Raw genomic sequence first — 20,554 nt, 5'->3', positions numbered from 1 at the left:
GTAATTTTCGTGCCGGGCCGTCAAACGTCAATTTTCTCGCAGTTACAAAGCAAAATATTATTTAAGGTTAGTCGTTTGAAAGTTATTTAAAAGCGATGTCTGCGAGGTACGACCGTGCTATCACTGTATTTTCCCCCGACGGCCACCTCCTCCAAGTGGAGTACGCGCAAGAGGCCGTCCGTAAAGGCTCAACTGCGGTAAGTGCCCCTAACCTCAACCCCCATGACCCAGCGTTTGCGTTCCCAGGTGGGCGTCCGCGGGGCGAAGGCCGTGGTCCTCGGTGTGGAGAAAAAGTCCGTCGCCAAGCTCCAAGAAGAGCGAACCGTTCGCAAAATCTGCCTTTTGGACGACCACGTCGTCATGGCTTTCGCCGGCTTGACCGCCGACGCTCGCATTCTGATAAACCGGGCGCAGATCGAGTGCCAGTCGCACAAATTGACGGTGGAGGACCCCGTCACGCTGGAGTACATCACCAGGTATATCGCGGGTTTGAAGCAGAAATACACGCAGAGTAACGGGCGGAGGCCGTTTGGGATCTCGTGTCTGATCGGCGGGTTTGACTACGACGGGAAGCCCCATTTGTATCAGACGGAGCCGTCCGGGATTTACTACGAGTGGAAGGCGAACGCCACGGGGCGAAGCGCCAAGACCGTGAGGGAGTTTTTGGAGAAGTACTACACCCCTGAAGAGGTGGCGGAGGAGAGAGGCACGGTCAAGTTGGCCATTAGGGCGCTGCTGGAGGTGGTGCAGTCGGGACAGAAGAATTTGGAAATTGCGGTTATGAGACATGGGGAGCCTTTGGTGATGCTGGATAGTGACACGATTGAAAAGTACGTAACGGAAATTGAGAAGGAGAAAGAGGAAGAGGCGGAGAAGAAAAAACAGAAGAAATAGACTTTTTTAATTACTTATTGTGGTTCATAAACTTTTTCAATAAATTTTTTTCGCTAAATTGAGTTTATTTAACCAACCAAAGCCATGACGCAGGTGATTATTTGAATGACAAGGTGAATCGTAATTAATAAAATCTAAAGTTCTTCAAACACAATACACTATTAAAGTGTTCATGTTCAGGAGGAGATTATTTTTGAATCAGAAATTATAGTCAAGATGAAATAAAGCCGGTCAATCTCTAGAAGTTTATTTTTAAATAAATGTTAAATAATCTTGTACAAAAAAGGTACATAAATCTCTCTACGAATTCCTTATGACAAAGAACTCATAAAACAAGAATCACTAGAATGCACTCAAATTCCATCTAAAACGAATGAAAAAATGAAATGTTGATGAGAGAAACCGAATCGCGTCGTGTTGTTTATATGGTGCGATGTCATAAGAATATTAAGTATACATATTGAAACAATACACAAGTGCAAACACATAATATCATAATTATTACACAGCATTCAAGTTTTATTACATTTATAAGTTATAATAATTGGCACTGTCTCTCGAAACATGCACACGAAATCAGTCGTCCTCGTGACCCCTATATACATAACTCTACAACATAAGACGTTCTAGTGAGCTGAAAAATTATCAAAAATGTCCAGTAATATATTATATTATGGCAACATGGTACGCAGGTGCTATATCAAAACGATGTGATCTGTGATTTACTCCTATATACACATCACGCTTGCACTCCGTTTCATCACTCGCACTGTGGTTCAACTAGACTAAAACCTGTAATTTGACCTAAAACGTAGTGACTGCCTACACGTGCAGCCGCCTCCAACTATTCACCGCAAACTCTGCCGAATTTGCGCTAAATAACCGCGCAGCTTCGTTCGTAGGAATACTGGCTCAACGATACATGACAATGGTAGGTATTAATGTGCTTTACAAATAAAACATATGCAACATTTCGGCGCCGCCGACGACACTCTCCGCCTCGTCGAGAAAAGACGCTGAATCGAAACTATTATGGAAAAAATACGTGGCAGTGGTCACAAATAACTGAATTAGGCCCAGTTCGGACGAACCGTTCCGAGAGAAAATACGCAGACAGCCTCGCCGTCGACGCCCGTATAAATTCTCTACAATTATTTATATGATGCAGTGGAACACTGCGACAGTCTTATTGGAACACGCAGGACACGTGACAAGCTTTTAGACGTTGAAGGAATGTGTTTGGTCTTTGTCACTGCTTTTACACTTATTCTTCCTCTTCCTCTTGCTCGGTTTCTTCGCCAGGGCCGTACATGTCGGCCAACTTGTCGAAGCGGGGGCCCCAGGCGCCCAGGTAGTCGTACTCCTGCACCTCGTCGTCAGTGCCTGAAAAACATTATTTTTAAAACGATTTCAATATTATTTTTAATTCCCTCCTAAAAAAAAACAAACAAATCACTCAAATAAGGAATATATTTATCACATATTATAATTATGTAAACGAATTTCGCTTATGCTCGTGTTTACGCCACCACTGAGCCCAACAAAAACTTCCCTTCCATAAACTCCGCCAAAACATATTTATCTTTTCATAATTCATAGCTTGTTTTGATTTCTCAATTGTATCGTTCCGGTCGCCGAACGACTCGAATAAATCAAACTCGGAAATGCGAAATTTACGGCTCTCTCACAGTTTGGTTAATTTCTTGTAATCGAATTCAAGTCCATCACGAATTCGACCTTTTTCTTTTCCCCGGAAACCCAAACTCGAACATAATTTATGGACAAAGTTGTGGACAATATATACCGAAAAATTTAGTTCCGGTATAATTTTGCGGCCGCAACTGTTGGTCCCCAAACTTTATTTTTACCTGAAGCGAGCGAACTGAGCGATCCTGCCGTGCTGCCGCCGCCCTCATACGCGTAATTCCTGAGATCGTCGAATGGGGGGGCGTTGGGGTCACTGTCGGCTCGCTTCTTGTGCTCCTCGATGAAGACGCCGACGTTGGGTTCCTGTCCGACGCCGATCACCGAAACTACAAAAAAAACAAGTCCGGGCTTTTTCTCACCGGAAAAACCAACTCACAGCCTATTTTGGGCGGCGCCAACTCCGGGAGCGGTCCTCCGATCGGGATCTGGAGGGGCGTTATGTCGAACGCAGTCATGTCGTCCTCACCGCCCCCTTCGTCGTCGTAATTGATGATGTTCTCGCGGACGTCGTCGTCCGGGCCTGGGTATTTGATGTGCGCCTCACGGCGTCTGTTGTACACCACGAATACCAACACTAAGACTGCGAAAAACGCGAGTTAACATTCGGAGTGGCGACAGTTGAGCGGTATAAAAGTGCATGGAAGGATAAGTGCGGGGCCACTTACCTAGAAGTGCCAACAGACAAACGATAACGGCAACGATAAAGTCCTTGGACGGCATGATCGCTCCGGACGGCGCGAGCTCAAGTTCGCAGTGTCCCCCCGTGTAACCGGAAGGACAGGAACATTCGTACCGTTTCGGCGGCTCGTAATCTTTACAAAGGCCGCCGTTAATGCACGGCAACCACAAACATTCGTTCTCGTTAACGCAACCGTTCTCGTGAAACTTGTAACCTTGCGGACATCTAAATACACAAATAATAAATACTCACCGAAGTGGCTGAGACACTGCTCTGGCACTGAGACAGTTTTAAGAAGAGGAAGGATAGGAAGAAGACTAACTACAGTGCAAGCATGCTAAGACTGTTAAACCCTCACTCAAAATCATGAGCAAGCAGACTAGAATGGCGGCGAGAGCCCCCATGCTGAGCTTGAGGGTTTGGCCTTCCTGGATGAGCTCGCAGTTCTCGCCCCAGAAACCGTCAGGACAGTGACAGCGGTACCGGAACCTGGGTTCCAGATTGACGCAGGTACCGCCGTTCAGACAAGGCAGGTCCACGCATTCGTCCTTGTCCATGCAGTCCTTGCTGTCGGCGGACATCACGCGGCCCTCGCCACAGCTGTACCGGCAAAATTATTACTCGCATGCGATTAGAAAGCCGGGAAAAAGGGGGAATTGAAACAACAAGCCCAAACAAAATTTATTTCAGTCAAGCTATAAAAAATATAACTAAAAAACTACAAAAAGAGAAACGTTGTTGCGTGCATCAAGTGGTGTTTCCAGGTTTGGTTCATGCTGTAAGCTTGTCTTCGAGAAAATAAAAATCACTACGTTTTGTCTTGCGAACATATTTGAGTTTTCTTTCGCCTTATTAGCAAAGTAACAATGAGACGCGGCAAGTTCTAATCTAAGCTTATTCAGAAACTTTCGACAAAACCCGCCATCTCCCGTTATTATATAATTTCATAAAAGCTCCGAGTTTCAACAAGACATAATTAGGTAATTACTTAACGCGAAAAATTTCGATCGAACCCGCAAATATCAGTCAAACACACAACGCAAAAGCACTCAAGAGAGAGAAATAAAAAAGGAGCCCAGTGCCGTCGCAAATTAAAAAAACTCCTCCGTACTTCAGAAGTTGTCATAATGCAAACGATCCTCGTTTAAAAGTTTAAATTAACCACGAAACGGCGCCGAAAACAACTTCCCAAGTACGTCGACGAGGAGAAAAAACTTAGCCTCGTTTTAAATCGAAACTAATTATCTCTTACGTGCACTCGTAGTCGTTCCATAAATCGACGCATTCGAAGGGCTCGGGACAGATCACGTTGGCGCAGGGTTTATTCGATGGACAATTGCGTTCCAAGTTGCGGGCCATGGTGGCTTGGCCCCACTGGGTGCCGTTCATGGCGGGCGGCAGCGGGAGGTGTTTGCCCTCGAGGCGGATGTCATCCAAACAACCTAAACAAACGACGGTGACCCGACCTGCACACAGGGGTTTTTCTACAAATGTACCTTTCTGGTAGTCGGCGTACACCTCGAAGGTGCGGACGCCGGTGTATTCGGCTTTTCCGCCGGCGTACACTCCTTCCTGTTTGTCGACGAGGAGCCATTGGTGGCCCACGAAGTCGAAAGTTTCGTTGTAGCGGCGGCCTTCGCCACCGTCGAGTTCCAGGGTGGCGGCAGAGCCGTAGCGGCTGACGCGGGCGACGTGCCATTGGCCGTCGTCCACAGTCACAGAGCTCAGCCAAATGTCCTTCTCTTCCGTTCGCAAGGAGTTGAGGTTGTACCTGCAAAGGGGCAATTTTTTGTACAAATGTACAAGTTACGGACACTAACAATTTCTTTTTTATAAAAGAAAAAATTATATAATAATAATAATAAAAATAATAATAATAATAACAATAATAGTAATAATAATAATAATAATAATAATAAAAGTGCTGTTTGTATGCTGGCTTAAAAAAATAATTTCTTTGCAAAAAAATAAGTGATTTGAAATGCGCATTTAACTTAATGTAAACAGAAACTGCGTTATAAGATATAAGTTATAAGTAAACGAACGTTGAAACAAAGCTGAATAAAAATGTGGTGAACACAATAAATTAAAAAATCTTAGATTTGAGTTGTGGAAATTAACTTTATTAGTAGAATTTTATTAGCAAAAGATACAAGTCCTAAAAAATTAGATAGCTATTCTATTAATGACGGATTTTCTGTGAAATTTTCTTGGTTTGCCAATCAGCGTATTTACTATTAAAAAGGTCAAGAACAGAAAAAATTTAAAACTAAAAAGTGGCAAGAAACTTCCGTTTACGCGAAATCTAATAAAGTAGTGAACAATGATTGTTAAGTAATTGTTGCAAATTTGCCAACAGATTTTTTCTATCAGCTCTAGTTTTTAAGATATAGGTATGTAACTCAAGTTAGCATTTCTTTAAAAAAAGGGCACAACATTTAGTTGTTTATTTTCCTGTTGCCTCAGATTTTTTGCCGTTGTTGAACGTTTCGATTGTTGGATGCTGATTTCAAAACAGCTAACAGATTTTTTTTACCAGCTCTAGTCTAACCATTGTTAGACTTTTATCTAGGTATTTATTGCAAAACTATGTATTTTAAGAAATGTTAAATTTCTGCAGAAGCTGCATTTTCCATGCCTATAAATTACCATTTTATTTATTAATTTCAATATTTCAATTATCCATCCAAAAACTGGAATAGGACTCGTCTTATTTTATTCTTCTTTACTCTTCTTCTATAAGTTTTTATTCGCCGATTAGTTCGTCTTTGCTTTCGACTTTCTTTATTTATTTTTTTCGTAAATACTAAATCTTGTGATAATTTTTTGCAATGAAATTGTCTTTAATAAATACTAGTACTCCAAACTACAGTCATGCAGCGACTTGTTTAATAAGAATAAGACTTGTTAAAATGAAGGTAAATCTATATCAAATACAGAGTGAGTCTAAATAAGCAAAACAATCTCCTCTTATAAAATATGACAAACTCAAAAAAATTAAGCTTTTTATGTGTAATTATCAATAAGTGTTTTTAACTTTTTTACTTTATTTTCTTCTTTTTAATTTTTTTTAAATTTATTTTTTCATTTTTTATATACTTACCATAAAGATAAAAGAGTATCCTACCAAAACAGTAACGAAAAAAATCGGATGCCATTTAAAAAAATTAAAAATGGCGTCATTATTAAAAAAATGACGTAACAATTAAATGTTACCACGTTGTCAAAATCAATAAAAATCGATTTGTTGGAGGATTTTTTGAAAAAATGACGCACAACAAGAATGTGAACTTTATTTTAAATTTACCTTTTATAATAATATCTGTTTATATGTACTTTACCTTTACAAGTTGTAATTTGTATTTTTTTTATGAAACAAATTTTTAGGAGCTACAGGTTACAAGTCTAATAGTTTGTAATTTAGAATAAAACGACACCAGGTTTTTTCAGTGTTTGTCCACATTTGTAGCGCCATCATTGAGATACACGATGATTTTTTTGTTAATAATATAAATTTAACTTGTTATCACAAATATTTTTGAGTTTTTAGAATAATTCTCAATCTCGATACAATTCATGCTGCAAAAAATTATTTATGTCCAGTATAAACTATGAATAAACAGTAAGAAAAATAACCGTTCATTAAATTAGTTTAGACAAGTTCAAAAAAAAAAAACAAAATGGCAATGACTATAGAACCCTACCTGAAATACAGCCTCGAATCCTTGATTTCTAAAATCCCGTACTCGCGATTGTGCTGATCCGAGACCCGGAACAACTCTCCGTGCTCTTCCCTCGTCCTGAACCTCAACTGTATTTGCGTCGAAAACCGATCCGGTTCGAAACTCAGGGCATATTTAACGTACGATTGTGGCTTAAACGACGTTGGTATAGTTGGGTGTAGACATGCAGGACCCGTCCAACCCGGCTTACACTGACATTTCGCTTCGTTAAAACTCCCCACACAAGTACCATGTTCCCAACATCGGTGCGTAGCGTCTGACCTACCACACACTTCCTCAGTCTGTGGACACCCAGCTACGCTATTCCGCGATAATCCTGGATGTGCCAGGTCGTAAAGTTTCGAATTATGGAACAAATTCCGAATGCAACCATCGAAGGGCTTCCCCACTGGCATATACTGCCAGTGGTACTCAGTTGGGTCGAACTCCTCCACGTAAAACCCTCCAAGTTGGAGAGGCGCATTCACATTGAGGTACTCGTTAAAGGGCGGGATTGTACCCTGAGCCTGGCAACTACTATCGTCAAATTCCGGCGGTGTTCCGTCCTCCAGCTCGGCAATTTCCGCCGATTTGCAATAATCGACAACCATTCGTACGTTTTCGGTGTCCCAGAAGATATCAATTCGGTGCCACTCGCCATCGTCGAGACTCTTCTTCGTCTTGACTCGTAACTCGAGAGTGCCCGACCCGAAGTCGAGTAACAGTCTCGGGTAACCTCGCTCGAGCTCGACTGCGATGTAGTCCGACACCATAACTTCGTCAGTTTCCGGCTTGACGATTGGTCCGTTGTAGAGAATCAAACCGTCCGCTTTGCGGGTCGCGAATTCGAAATGTAGGTGCGACTTGTCGCACATTTCCAGTGGCGGGTACCACGCCCACCCCTTCCCTTTGAAACTGCGGGAGGTTTGTTGACAGCGAGGTCCGTTGTAAGTGGCAGGACATGAGCAAGAGAGCGAGTAGCGTGTTTCGATGCAACGGCCGCCGTTATAACACGGGGTGTTTCTGCAGTTCTCCTCCTTGGAGAAGTTCCGGGCACCGCAGGTGCACTCGGCTAGGACGTCCACTCGGACCCCCACCAGGGCGGTTTTGTTGGCGTTCACCATGTAGGGCAAGGCACTTATGTCGAGAGTGTTGGTACAGGAGCCTTCGCACATCTGGTTCTCGTACAGACACTCGTCAATTCCCACCATGGTGATGTTAATCCCCACCTCCTTCTCGATGATCTCCCGGTGCATGAGGACGATTCCGTTGAGTCGCACTGGCTTGTAGTAGGGCGAGCCGTGGGCGGAGAACCGGACGTCCGTTAACGGGGGATGCTTGCGCCGCAACTGGACGCTGAAAACGTCCACGTTCTCCCGGTCGGTGTTCAGCAACTCGGCGATTTTGTCCTTGAACTTGTCCGCCTTGCTCCGGGACAGACTCTGCGTCTTGTAATCCCAGATGCGGATGAAATCCTCGTCGGTGATCCCCGCGATCCGCACGGAGCCAGAATTGACCACCGCTTCATGCGGTATCTCCTTTACCGTTACCGTGACGTTAGCGGGAACGTCAGTCTGGGTGTGTTTGCGGTCGTAAACCTTGAACCTGAGATGGTACTTCCCCTCGCGCGTCCCATGCTTCATCGAGATCATGCCCGTGTCCTCGTTCAGTTTGAAATTCCTGTGCTCCACCGTTTCCCAATAGAACTTCTTATCGGGCAGGTCCCAGTCGTCCAGGTCGTACACGTAAACCCTTCCGATCTCGGTCTCGGGCGCTTGTCCTTGGTAATTGTACACGAAGATCTCCTTAGAGCCGGGCTGCATTTTGTTATCGTTAACGTCACCGATGACAACGGTGAGAGTGCTGGTGCCGCTCATAGCCGGATTACCGTGATCCTTGATCACGATCGGGATGAGATACTCCTTCTGCTGTTCCCTGTCGAAGGAGCGCAGGGACGACACGATCGCCATGCCGTCGCCGTTCGCACCCTCTGAAATCAAATTAATATTCGCGAGTTAGAGCGGATGAGAGATGGCACGGGAGGGTTCTATTAGAGGAGGCGGCGGTAATTCGGGGTGTCACAAGACGGGAAATAAGTGGCCAGGGGAACACAAGGTGCCGGCAGCTACGTCTAATTGTAACTGGGAGACGTGCGGCAAAAATTAGAGGTGTGCAGTCTGGCATTAATATCACACATGGGGAACACCTGTGTACGTTCTGCAAATACAACAGAACGTATTTTTTCTGGAGGATTTAAAATGTTTTTTCCCATTTTCAGTACTTATTTAAGGACCTAAACAATAAAAAAAAACAATATTTGATCCCATCTCCTGTCTTCTATTTTCTTTTTTGAAATATGTACTGTTACCTATAATTATTATTAAATTGACTGCGAGAGAGATTAAACTTTCGGCCGTATTACGCACCTGATTTTTGTAAGAAAAACGTTAGGAAACGGGGGCCAGCGGCGTTAAATAAAACATTCCAGATTTAATAATAATTGATCCCGTCCTGCATTAAACTTGCTAACAACTCCCAAAGTTTGGCAAAAGCTTGTTTTCATTCTTATTAAAATTTTATACAAGTTTATTAAAATTTAATTTTCACGGCGGCCACTTAAACCCCGACCCTATAATAATGATTTTTCGCTTCGGCTTGGTATTTTTCACGTTTCCTGTGTCCGTCGTCATTATTCATCCCCTCGCCGAGAATTAACATTTTAATCAGAAAATAACAGACATAACAGGAGTGAAAACTTTAATTAAAACTCTCGTCTTCAATAATTGCTAATTAACCCCAACTTTCGATCAAGGTTAACGTCTTGAGTGAATACAATTTTTTCGGCAAAAATCAAACTAGGCTCAAGTTAAGCCCTGCGTTTGAATGGGGCTTAGATCCCTGAATACAGATCGTCATAATCGCCGAAAACACTCCCGGCTTTTGTGTGCGGAATCATCACGAAATGGCAAATGGGGCGAAAGGCCAAATGAATTGTCGTCGGCACTCCTCCTTTCGTTTTTATTCCCCCGTATCGATTCAGCAGCCCAAGGTGTATGCGTGCCTCCGAGACAAAAGACGCGCTTTATTTCCATAAAACCTCCCTTATCTTTGAAAAAAATGCAAGCGCATGCATGTTTGCCCATTCTTTCGGTTCAAACGCGCATCGGAGCATCGATTAATTGCCGACGACGTAACGCAAACAATCAACAATGTGTACACGTGAAACAGTACCGTCTTGTTGTTTCGGGGCTTTTCGATCAACATTCTGATTAATTCGTTCGGATTCGGTAAACACCGGTTGCCGGAATCCTGTTTACTGAGAACTGCTGCATCGCCGGAAAAAGGAACGACAACCGGAACAAAAGACACGTTGCAATTTTTCAACACACGTGGAGGGAAGACGGGAGAAAGAAGTTACGAATATGAAGCGTAATCAATCAGCAGTTGTCAGGATTATGAAGAAATATTCGGGAAAATGGAGAGGAACAGCTGGAAATGCACGAAATAATTGCGGCGCGGGCGATGGAAGCTCTGATAGAGAAACAAGACAAATGATGGAGGGCTTCCACGGGACGGATACGTCGCCTTTTTTGCCTTTTGGGAAAATTTCACCTTATGTTATTGCGCGTTATAATGTGTTCAGTAATACCTCGTTTTATTTTTGATCACAATTATTCGGACTAAAAAAATCATACATTGGGATTATAAAAGCTTCAGAATATCGAAATATTACTGTATTTCCTTTTGGCGAGCAGCGCAAGCACTCAGCGCCTCCAATCTGAAACTTGCTCCCGAATTTAATCATCCCGAACATCGCCATTACGCTTATTACCATTACGATTATTATTAACGACGTTTTCTCCACACCTCCATCTCACGTTCCCGCATTCCGCAACTCCCAGCGGCCCGTCCCTCACATAAAATTTTTACCCGTGTGTGTGAGATAATAGCCCCCAACCCCCATCAACACAAGTGCCCGTCATAATCCATAATTTATCCCACCCTAACCCCGACATAAATACTCACTCTGATCCTGCTCCACTTTAAACGAGGCCCTTATAATATCATCGGCACCTGGATCCAGCCTAAACTGGAACGGCGGGCCGTTGCTTTTCGAGCGATCGTCATCGTCGGTGGCTAGAATCTCGACGACTTTCCTCGGGGGCACGTGCTCGGGGAGCACCGGGCGGTAGTCCCTCAGGAAGGTGGGCGCGTTGTCGTTGATGTCCTGGACGATGACCGTGAGCGTGGCCGTGGCCGTTTTGGGCGGGATGCCGTCGTCGATGGCCAGGATCTTGACCTGGTGCCTGGGGGTGTCCTCCCGGTCCAGCGAGCGCTGGATGCTGACCGTGCCGTCCTGGTTGATCGAGAATTGGCGTTTCCGGTCCGAAATCCGGTCGATGGCGTACGAGACTTTGCTTTTACCGCCCTGATCCGGGTCAGTGGCTTTGAACGTCTCGAGACTCTTCCCCACTTCCGCGTTCTCGTACACGGAAACCTCGATGTTGGGCCGCTCGAACTGGGGCTTGTTGTCGTTGATGTCCCGGAGCTTGACCACCACCCAGGAGTTGGCCACGTGGTACTTATCGTTGTCGTTATCCTCGCCCTTGTCGTTCACTTGGATCCGGAACCGAAAGCCGTTGCTCTGGAGGAGGTCCTCGTAGTCGAGAGGCTGCACGATTTTTAGCGACCCCGTCCCGTCGTTGTTCCGCACCATTGTGAACTTATCGGCGCCGTAACCGCTGTTTTCGAGCACTTTGTACTGGAACTTGTTGGTCTCGTCCTCGTCGTGCACCGTCACCGTCAGTATCGGCATTTCCGGCAACGTGGTGCCGTCAGTCTCGTCAACCTCGGTAAACCACTCGTCTTTAGTAAACTGCGGCGGCATGTCGTTGATGTCCTTCACACGTATGGACGCCGTCCCTGTCCCTTTCAGCCCGCCCCCGTCCATGGCCACCACCTGAATCGAGTAGTCCGGAGTCCGTTCCCGGTCTAAACAACACACCGCTGTCTTGATCACGCCCGTCTCGGACTCGATCTCGAAGATCGGGGACCCGGTCTCCTCCTCGATCACGTTCTTCTCGATGGAGTACACCAGCCGGGCGTTCGTGCCCTCGGAGGGGTCGTCGTAGTCGACGGCGGTCATGGTCATCACCACCATGCCGGCGGTGCCGTTCTCGGTCACGTTGCCCAGGTAGATGCCCTGGGGGAAGGTGGGCGGGTTGTCGTTGATGTCCTTGAGGTTCACCTGCACGTCGGCGTAACCGACGAGCCCTTCGCCACCCTCGTCTTGGGCGAATACGGTGAAGCGCCATTGGGGACGACCGTTGGGCTGGTCCCGGTCCAAGGGCTGCAACGTTTTAATTAAGTCAGTGCAATTAAAATGCGCCGAAGCTGGAATTATTACGCGAGGAAAAATACGAAACGAAGCTTGTTTCCGTGTCGCGAAATTCATAAAAAGCAACCGGGAAATTGAAATAATAAGTTTTTGTGCAAACAGTGACGAAACCAAATTTGTGTAACGAGTTACACGATGTGGTACACAACAAATACACGCTACAAAAATTCTCAATAAAATGTACAAAAGCTTCGCCAGAGGAATTTAAAACAAATGTCTTTTTCAAATCTTCTAAAACCGTAAACTACTATATCTTCTGAGAAGCTGGAAGGAGCAAAACTGATCCTTTCTTACTTGGATAACTATTAAGCCACCTCCAACCAAGTTACGTTTGCATGTTTGAAAAATTTTGAGTAATTCTTATTGAAGGATTATTCTTAACTTATAGATACTACAGATTTACACATTTTTTTTATGGAAATGTAAAAATCCACAAGGATAAATTTGGAAAGCAAAATCCCTTAAAATCAAGTGTCGGCAGTTTTGTATGGTTATTTCTAGTTCATGTTATAGGTTTTATGTGAAATGATATCGGGAATAGTTAGAATTTCAGTTAGAATGTAAATTAATAAATTTTAATTCTACTTATTGTCCGATTTTTTCCACATTTTCTTACGTTTGTTTTTAAATCGGAAAAGTTATCGGAAGTTTATTTCACTATCCTACACCAAAATCCTCCTTCAAACAAAATAAGACGTTCTGTATATTTTTTAGGGCGAATTAAAAGACAGTCTAACACTTTAAATTTTGGCTATTTTCAAGTATTTTTATTACCACTTCTTTTAAAACCAAGAACAGTTTATCGCCTGTTTGTATTGACTTAATATTGATGCAGAATCCAAATTTAAAACCCGTTTGTCCTTTTCGAGAACCGTCTGACAAAAAACTCAAAAAATACAGAAATAAGGTACTTACCTACAATACCTGCTGTACGAATACCTTTTTTTCATCATATTTTATACATAACAGCTAATGAAACGTAGTTTTTCATTTATTAAAGTTTATTTTTAGTTCAAATCCTTACATTCAAATACGGTATGCGATTTTTCTCAAAAGGGAAAAGCACTTACATGTTCAAGTAGACAAAATTTTAGTAAAATATTAGCTACAAAACAAAAAAGTTAAAAAAGAAAAAAAAGCTAAAATTTGTTCGATTTGTTTCATCACTTCTGCGATCAAATACTCGTAATATAAACCGTAAGAGTAGTAGGTTTTCAGCCATTCCTTTTTAACGGACGGGACTAATTTTTAGATTTTATTTTCAGTTTTCATATCTGTAGAAGTCATTTTTTAAAAGAAAATCAAACTATTTGCAATCTACAATTAAGAGCTACATTTGTAAAATTTTAAATACAAGCAGGGAAAAGAAATATAAATTGATGACGGACGAGACAGAAAAAAGATTTTACAATTTTCCTGCTAATTTAAAAGGCACAGTATTCCCACAATTATTTTTTAAGTAAAAGGTGGAACTTGTTGAAACTTTTGAAAGCACGAAACCGAAGAACAAGATAATGTGTAACGACTTCTGATTAATTTACCTTTTTTTACATATGACGGACGGGACAAAAATATCTTGTGTACCAAAATAGCTCAAAAAAATTTATTCAGACGGGTTTTAATTATTAAAGACTTTAACAATATAACATAAAACAATGGAAATTTTAAATTCATGGTTTTGTTTAACAACGAAGACGGGACGAAATTTACTAAGATAAAAAAATAAAAAAATACTTACCGATTTCTTGAAATAAACATCTTCTCCCATTGTAAATCCACGAAAAAATAACTTTTTTGTCGCAAAATATCTACACTAAATATAAACCGAATCGTGTATTTTGAAAAAGACATTACATTCCTAAAATTAGTTTGAAAATTTCGGAGTCACGTTGCATTATTTCTGAAATGGCTGTTTTGTCGTTTTGATTATCAAAAAAAATTGTGCCCTAGTATTGATTCTGTGACTAAATAGTCAGATTTTGCTTGATCACTTCTTCGTTTTTTCTTCTCCTTCCAAAAAAAGCTACTGCCTACATTAAAAACAGTATGTTCTTTAAAACCCCCTTTGTTCTAATATTTCAAATGGTGACCCCTGTCTGATTATTTCATAATTTTTAATAAAACCCCATAAAACATCTTTTTGCAAACTTTTTGATGTGCAACAGTTGCCCCACTTTATGGCCCTCCTCTTGCGCTAGCCTCCACTTCTAGCTTTTTTGTAAATTTATGATCGCGGCAAATAAAAAGTGCCTCAGAGAGGCGTATAATGGCGCAAAGAGGGTCGGAAGGATTACAGATTTTAACGCGTCTCTTAAATCAAACCTCGGATGATAAAAGCCGAAGAACCGACGAGGGTAATAGAGATACGAGCGATGAAAAATCGCCGGATTAACTCCCTTTGTGTAATTTCAAACAAACCGTCAAAGTCGTCGCGGAACAAGCCTCCAGCGTTCCAGAATCTCGACATTACCTTGAGCACGAAAATCTCTCCGGTGGTCCTGTTTATGTCAAACTTGCTGTTGGCCGGATTGTCCGGATCGATGCCTTGCCCCGTCAGGAAGTAGACAATGTTCTGGGGCCGATCTTTGTCGCCGTCCGTTGCCGTCACCTAAACACGCCAACCACAATTAGAAACGCGCGACAATCCGGAAACTCATGCAACGCATGCAGCAAACGACACTTACCGGAACGCCCGGACTCGGGTGCGTAAATGCCAATTTAAGGATTATTAGAAAAAAGGATGAGTTCGGGGTTTGTTCGATAACATCTGGGAGATAAATGCGTGACGTTTAATTTTTTTCGGGCCATTCGCTTAATGCAATAAGCGAACGATAAAAATCAGATCGCTGCTCATTAAAGCAAGAGACCAGGATTAAGTTGACCAAACGGAAAATGAAGAATTATGTGCTCTCGACAGTTCTGTGTCGATTTTCGGTGACTTGTCCTGAATTATGAAATATTTGAGAAAAAATGAAACGTTCCAGGAACGAATATTTTCGTTTCCTCGAATATACGTTGCAATAGAAATCTTAAAAGTCGCAAAAACTAGAAATTGAATTGTCAAATCGCTCGATTCGATGGCGAGGATAAATTCTACCGAGGTTAGAAAATTTAAGAGCACTTTGTAATGCGGTAGTTTACTGAAGAAAGCTCTTCATAACTAAGGATTAAGTCGAAATTAAAATTTGTTACTTACAAAATCCCCAAACTTAATAAGGGAAGTTGTTATTGTTGCAAAACATAATCTCGCGCCTGTTTAAAGTAACGGTGTAGAGCCCCCAGTATTTATTTTTTGTAATAAAGGTCTCATCTCGTTTAAATATTTGTTCAATTAAAAATGGTGGATGCGCACGTGTAAACACAATTAAGCTTTTATAAACCTATAACAACTTGGCAAACACTTCCCCCAAATAAATAGCATCAAGTTCTTGTATCAAAGATACTTAAAATACTTACCTACGAGTGGAACTGTTTGGAGGTGAAATATGTTCTTTCTGAAAGTGCTCCGCTGTGTGTTTTTGTTTTAGTTGTTTATTTTACTGCAAACTTTCAACTTGCTTTTAAAATATTTGATTTGAAATTAATTGCTCTGAGAGCAATAATGGTGGATGCGCCGGGATTATTAATATTGCTCTAAATAAACAGAACAACTACTTAACTGCAATCCTTGGAGTTTTTTGCAAAAAACGAGTATCGGTATTTGTTTACTGTTACGACTTAATCCAACTGTGATAAATTCACCAGTGAGATATTTCAGCTTTGCGAAATAAAACTCTCTGTAATTAAGTAGGATGGCAATAAAACTCACTAATGCTGTTACAATTTTTATTTATCACCCTGTTACGTTTCCAGCCGTAGTTTGGGCTCTTTACGAGTCATCATCACAGATAAATCTTTAAATAATAAATTCGCAGCAATTTTCAAATATAGAAGAATACGACTGAAACTTTATTGCAAGTAACTAACATCTTTTATTTCGTTGGCTTTTTCATAAAGAGTCCCGACACGTAGCTAAAATGTTTCTTCTTTATCACAACATATAACCGTGTTAGCTTCATGTTTATGAAAAAAAAACATCAAGGATTTGTAAAATAACAACTTTTTCCGGATTGAACAATTTGCTGGGAACGCTTGTTTTTGTTCCAAAAATAGCAAAACCTGATTTATCCTCCGACTTTCATTTCCATTATGGTATTACGGGTAAATTTGCACACAGAGCGCAAAGCATTCAAACAAAAAACGTAACATTTAAATCTTTCCGGTAAAAAGTAAATTACATGTCTGAATCCGATTTCAAAGTTCCAATAACAATTAGCAATTACACAAATGATTTATGCGCATTTGTTAAGCGAGCCGAACAGAATTAATTTATATGAAGCCGAAAAAGTGTATTTGTGTCATGTGATGCGTGGAAGAAGAATTTCCAGCTCATCAACGGAAGGAGCGTCCAGTAAAAAATAATTGCCGACATAACTCGTCGAATTTATATCCCGGAAACAGTTGGCGCAACTCCGATTTTTCTTTGTATGTTTTGAGGGTGGAAACGAGCGTTTACATATAGAGCACTTTGAATAATTCGGATGATTCCGTTCTTGAGCAGTGACGTGCCCTAACCCAGAGCATATAGGAATAATAGCGGCATTTCCGTCGACTCCTCCTGTCATTTATTAACCTGCTTGCTGGAAGTCAGCCGTCACACAAGCACGCAAGAGGCTTAATAAATTCGGACCGAATTCGGGCGAAATTCCGCACATGCAAAGCGCCGGTATATTGTGCACATAACACAGCGGCGGTATTGTGCCGCGGCAGCGATTTATTAAAGAAACGCCCGAGTAATTAATCGGACAAATCAAAGACGGTTTCAATTATTCCGCTGCGAGAGTAATTACTACGAGCGAGTCTTATCCCTTCGAATAACAATCGGGGGCTTGCAGGCGTTTAATGTTATCGTTAATTATTGCGGTTTGGTCGCGTTGTTTGTTCGATAAATATGATTGCAGCTGGCCGGCTATGAATCTTCCGACTTATATAAATCAAAACGAAAGAAAAGCATAAAACAACCGGCGCGATAATTTCACGCCGACGAAAATTATGGAAGAACTGCCGCGAAAATCGCACGAATAAGCGGAAGCGAAATTTATGTGTGGCGGCTTTAAACGACACCAGGAATTATTAAAATTAGCGGAATTTCCAGAATTCCTACAAGACGGTTCCCGCGGGACGCGCCAGACATGAAAAATTCCTTTGATTGCCATTCCAGCTTACAAAGCGTTCAGTCAACAAAGAATTGAACTAATTTTAATTGAGACGCACCTGGACCCCGTTTTCGGAGATTATTTGAATGAAAACGTTATAGTTGATAACGTTCGTGATTGCAGCGGTTTTTTGGTTTAGAGCACTTTAAAAACTGCACTCAACACTGTTTATCAAAAATGGTGGATGCGCCGGGTTAGACATTGGTCGTCTTAAATGCATAATGTAAAACATATTTATTTATTTCATTCATTTGATCTATGCAAAATGATCCGGGGAATCGATTGGCACCAAGAAAATCGCCAAATTCCCAATAGTTTTTTGGTTATAAATTTTTTAAAATTTGATCAATTTTTGCTTTTATTTGCAATTTTTTCGAAAACTATTAGTCGGAAAACAATGATCTTTTTTAAAAACGATACACATTTTAAAAAGCTTTTCAACGATAGTAAACTTTATAAAGTTGTTTCTAATAGTTCCAAGTTATTGCTCAATAAATGTTCCGGATACTCGGAATCGACCAAAATCGCGACAAAAATTGGAAAAATCAAACATCAAAAAATCGAAAATATGGAATTTTTTTGGACTTTTAACAACTCTAGAAGGTTGTAAAAGCATATATAATTACGAAAAACTATGATAGAACGAGTTTAAAAAAAAATAATTTTTTCACTTTCTTGAAGGTAAGTGTATTACTCTGGAAATTTTAGCAAGAAAATTCAAAATTTTGAATCTCGTGAAAAGCTGGTATAACACAAAAGATGAGGCGCTGAATTCACTGGAACAAACCGTTTTGCTCAACGGCTTTTAGTTTTTGAGTTATGATTTTTTAAATAAATAACTTGGCGCATCCACCTTTTTTCTTTATGTAAAAATAAGCTTTTAAATAAGTTCTCAAGTAAACTAGTGTTGTAAAAATGGTGACATAATACGTAATATGGACCGAAGAATCCGCTGGAACCAACCGTTTTGCTCTACGACTTTTACTTTTCGAGTTGGGAATATTTTTGTTGAATAAAATTTTCCACTATAGAAACTGTCTATCTTAATTTTTATCAAAAAAATTTAAAATGGCAGATCTCGTTGAAAGTTGGTATAACACAGAAAATGAGCCGCTGAATTCAATGGAACAAACCGCATTGCTCTACGATTTTTAGTTTTTGAGTTATGAATTTTTTAAATTTGTACCTATTTTTGCTTTTATTTGCAATTTTCTCGAAAACTTAGTGGGGTTACATGTAACAGTTCCGGAGTTAATGCCCGATAAGTCGACCAGAATCTCGACAAAAATTGTCTTGTACTTTCGGAGATTTAAGAGTGTTTCTGATGTTTGCTGTGAGGTTTGAAATGATTTAAAATTCCACAGCTTGAAATGCATAATATTTTCGCCAGAATTGCGTTAACTAGAAACTTTTTAGTTTTCTTAAAGCCTTAAAACTTTAATTAAAAGCAAAGCAGAAGAACCAATCTGAATCTCCATAATCCGTAAGGAAAGCTCTTCTAGTGTAACAAGTTTATTAAGCATCTTGCATTAATGTAAAAAAAATGTTTGTTCACCTCAATGTGGTCCATCTTTCATGGTTTTTCCCCCAAGTTGTTAAGTGCAACATATGTCAACGTAGCAAAAACCGCTATTAATAGTTTCTGTCGCTGTCGGGCGATCGAATTCGACAAAAACACAATACAAAGACGGACTCCCGAATCTGAACTCTCTTGTACTCTCCATAAAGTAATTAACTCGAAACTAAAGTCTCGCCCGAAAAGACCATCAAGAGCGTGTTACGTAAACCGGAACGATGTTTAATTTTGGAGTTTAATTATAGCCAAGGAAAAAACCTCCCCCAAATTGCACACTCTGTATGCGTCTTCTTCCAAGTCATACGCGACCGTAAAACCAAATTTAAGGGCTATAAAAGCCTTTTAGCGACGTCGGTCGTCACTCACCTTCGACGCGAGATGGCGCCGTCGGTTAGTCTTTGCGGCACGTTCTTCGCAATAAACAGAGTCGATCGGGTCGGGTAATTATTGTTGACGTGGCTCGTCGAAGCGATAAAATTCCCCGGAAAGGTTTCCGTTATTAAAATTACATCCGGGAATAAAGCCCGGAATATGGCAATTCCATTTATTATTTCTATCCCCGTACGTATGGATATTGGCTTTCGCCAAAAAATATAAAACTAAATAACGCTCCCGCAAGAACAAAGGAAATAAAACCCGGGAGAAGGCAGCACCTCGCCGTAATTCAAGCCAAGTTTTCAAACTCGCCGGACTCTCCGATTTAATCCCGGCGTCATATTCGGCACTTGGGGCTATTGTTATTCAGATGGGGGCGACGTTACGTAAAAAAGCCTCAAGTCGTTTACCTCGGCCCCTCCGCATAATTAAATAAGTAAATACAACTCCTGAAAGCACTTAGATAAATTGAAATAAAAATAAACGAATTTCATTTCTGCGACTAGCATCTCGCAATGCACCGCACGACTCCACTCCGGAGACTCTGACTTTATTTCATTGCGCGGCTAATTGGGGCGGACGGGGTCTTCGCCCCATTCATACGCAAATCTATTAAATGGATTCGCAAGTTACGATAATTAAAGCCGGTTTATCCGACTTGGCGCCGGAGCCCCGGAAGAAAACTTAAGGTGAGCTGGGGAAATATGCGCCGATCGGCATGGCACATAAAACGAAATTATTGGATTAAGTGCGTCAAAACCAACCGTTCCGTATTTCTTAGGCGTGTTTTACTAATCTCGTTAATAAAATCTACAACACGCCCCTTCGGCGAACCGCAACCGACGTTAAATAATGCGCGTTTGTTTGTGCATTAAATATGAGATGGGAGCGTGATTCCACCATGAAAAAACGCAAGAGCGTGTCAACATTTTTCAATGTTTTATTAAA

The 20,554-nt window shown here is 41.4% G+C and overlaps 2 protein-coding genes across 13 annotated transcripts in view; one reads left to right on the top strand and one right to left on the bottom strand.

Annotated features, from left to right (window-relative positions):
- The first annotated feature begins 1 nt into the window (after position 1).
- On the top strand, positions 2–952 carry LOC657572 (proteasome subunit alpha type-7-1). The gene is made up of 2 exons (XM_964024.4): positions 2–197; positions 247–952. Exons 1-2 carry the CDS (start codon positions 96–98, stop codon positions 892–894), a joined length of 750 nt encoding a protein of 249 aa, XP_969117.2. The 5' UTR covers positions 2–95; the 3' UTR covers positions 895–952.
- Positions 953–1,125: 173 nt separating this feature from the next.
- Positions 1,126–20,554, bottom strand: part of CadN (Cadherin-N) — a 171,907-nt gene continuing 152,478 nt past the window's right edge. For 8 of the 12 annotated variants that reach the window (XM_008195795.3, XM_008195794.3, XM_008195797.3 and 5 more), the window contains 9 exons: positions 14,871–15,008; positions 11,029–12,352; positions 6,985–8,992; positions 4,777–5,051; positions 4,533–4,722; positions 3,639–3,880; positions 2,978–3,181; positions 2,763–2,927; positions 1,126–2,277 (listed from right to left, as the gene is read on the bottom strand). In XM_008195795.3, coding sequence (XP_008194017.1) covers positions 2,159–2,277; positions 2,763–2,927; positions 2,978–3,181; positions 3,639–3,880; positions 4,533–4,722; positions 4,777–5,051; positions 6,985–8,992; positions 11,029–12,352; positions 14,871–15,008 — 4,665 coding nt within the window. In that variant the 3' untranslated portion in view covers positions 1,126–2,158. Of the gene's footprint in view, positions 2,278–2,762; positions 2,928–2,977; positions 3,182–3,266; positions 3,506–3,638; positions 3,881–4,532; positions 4,723–4,776; positions 5,052–6,984; positions 8,993–11,028; positions 12,353–14,870; positions 15,009–20,554 lie in introns of all 12 variants that reach the window. The other 4 variants (XM_008195801.3, XM_008195798.3, XM_008195802.3 and 1 more) reach the window with 1 other exon arrangement.

The sequence above is a fragment of the Tribolium castaneum genome, chromosome 5 (genome assembly GCF_031307605.1).
Source record: "Tribolium castaneum strain GA2 chromosome 5, icTriCast1.1, whole genome shotgun sequence".
Taxonomy (NCBI): domain Eukaryota; kingdom Metazoa; phylum Arthropoda; class Insecta; order Coleoptera; family Tenebrionidae; genus Tribolium; species Tribolium castaneum.
This window is presented reverse-complemented; position numbering and strand designations above follow the sequence as displayed.

Bases quoted from the DNA above. Each gene is read 5' to 3' on its own strand.
- LOC657572 (XM_964024.4), top strand. From the start codon at position 96: ATGTCTGCGAGGTACGACCGTGCTATCACTGTATTTTCCCCCGACGGC. The intron at 198-246 runs GTAAGTGCCCCT...TTGCGTTCCCAG, and splicing joins TCCGTAAAGGCTCAACTGCG to GTGGGCGTCCGCGGGGCGAA.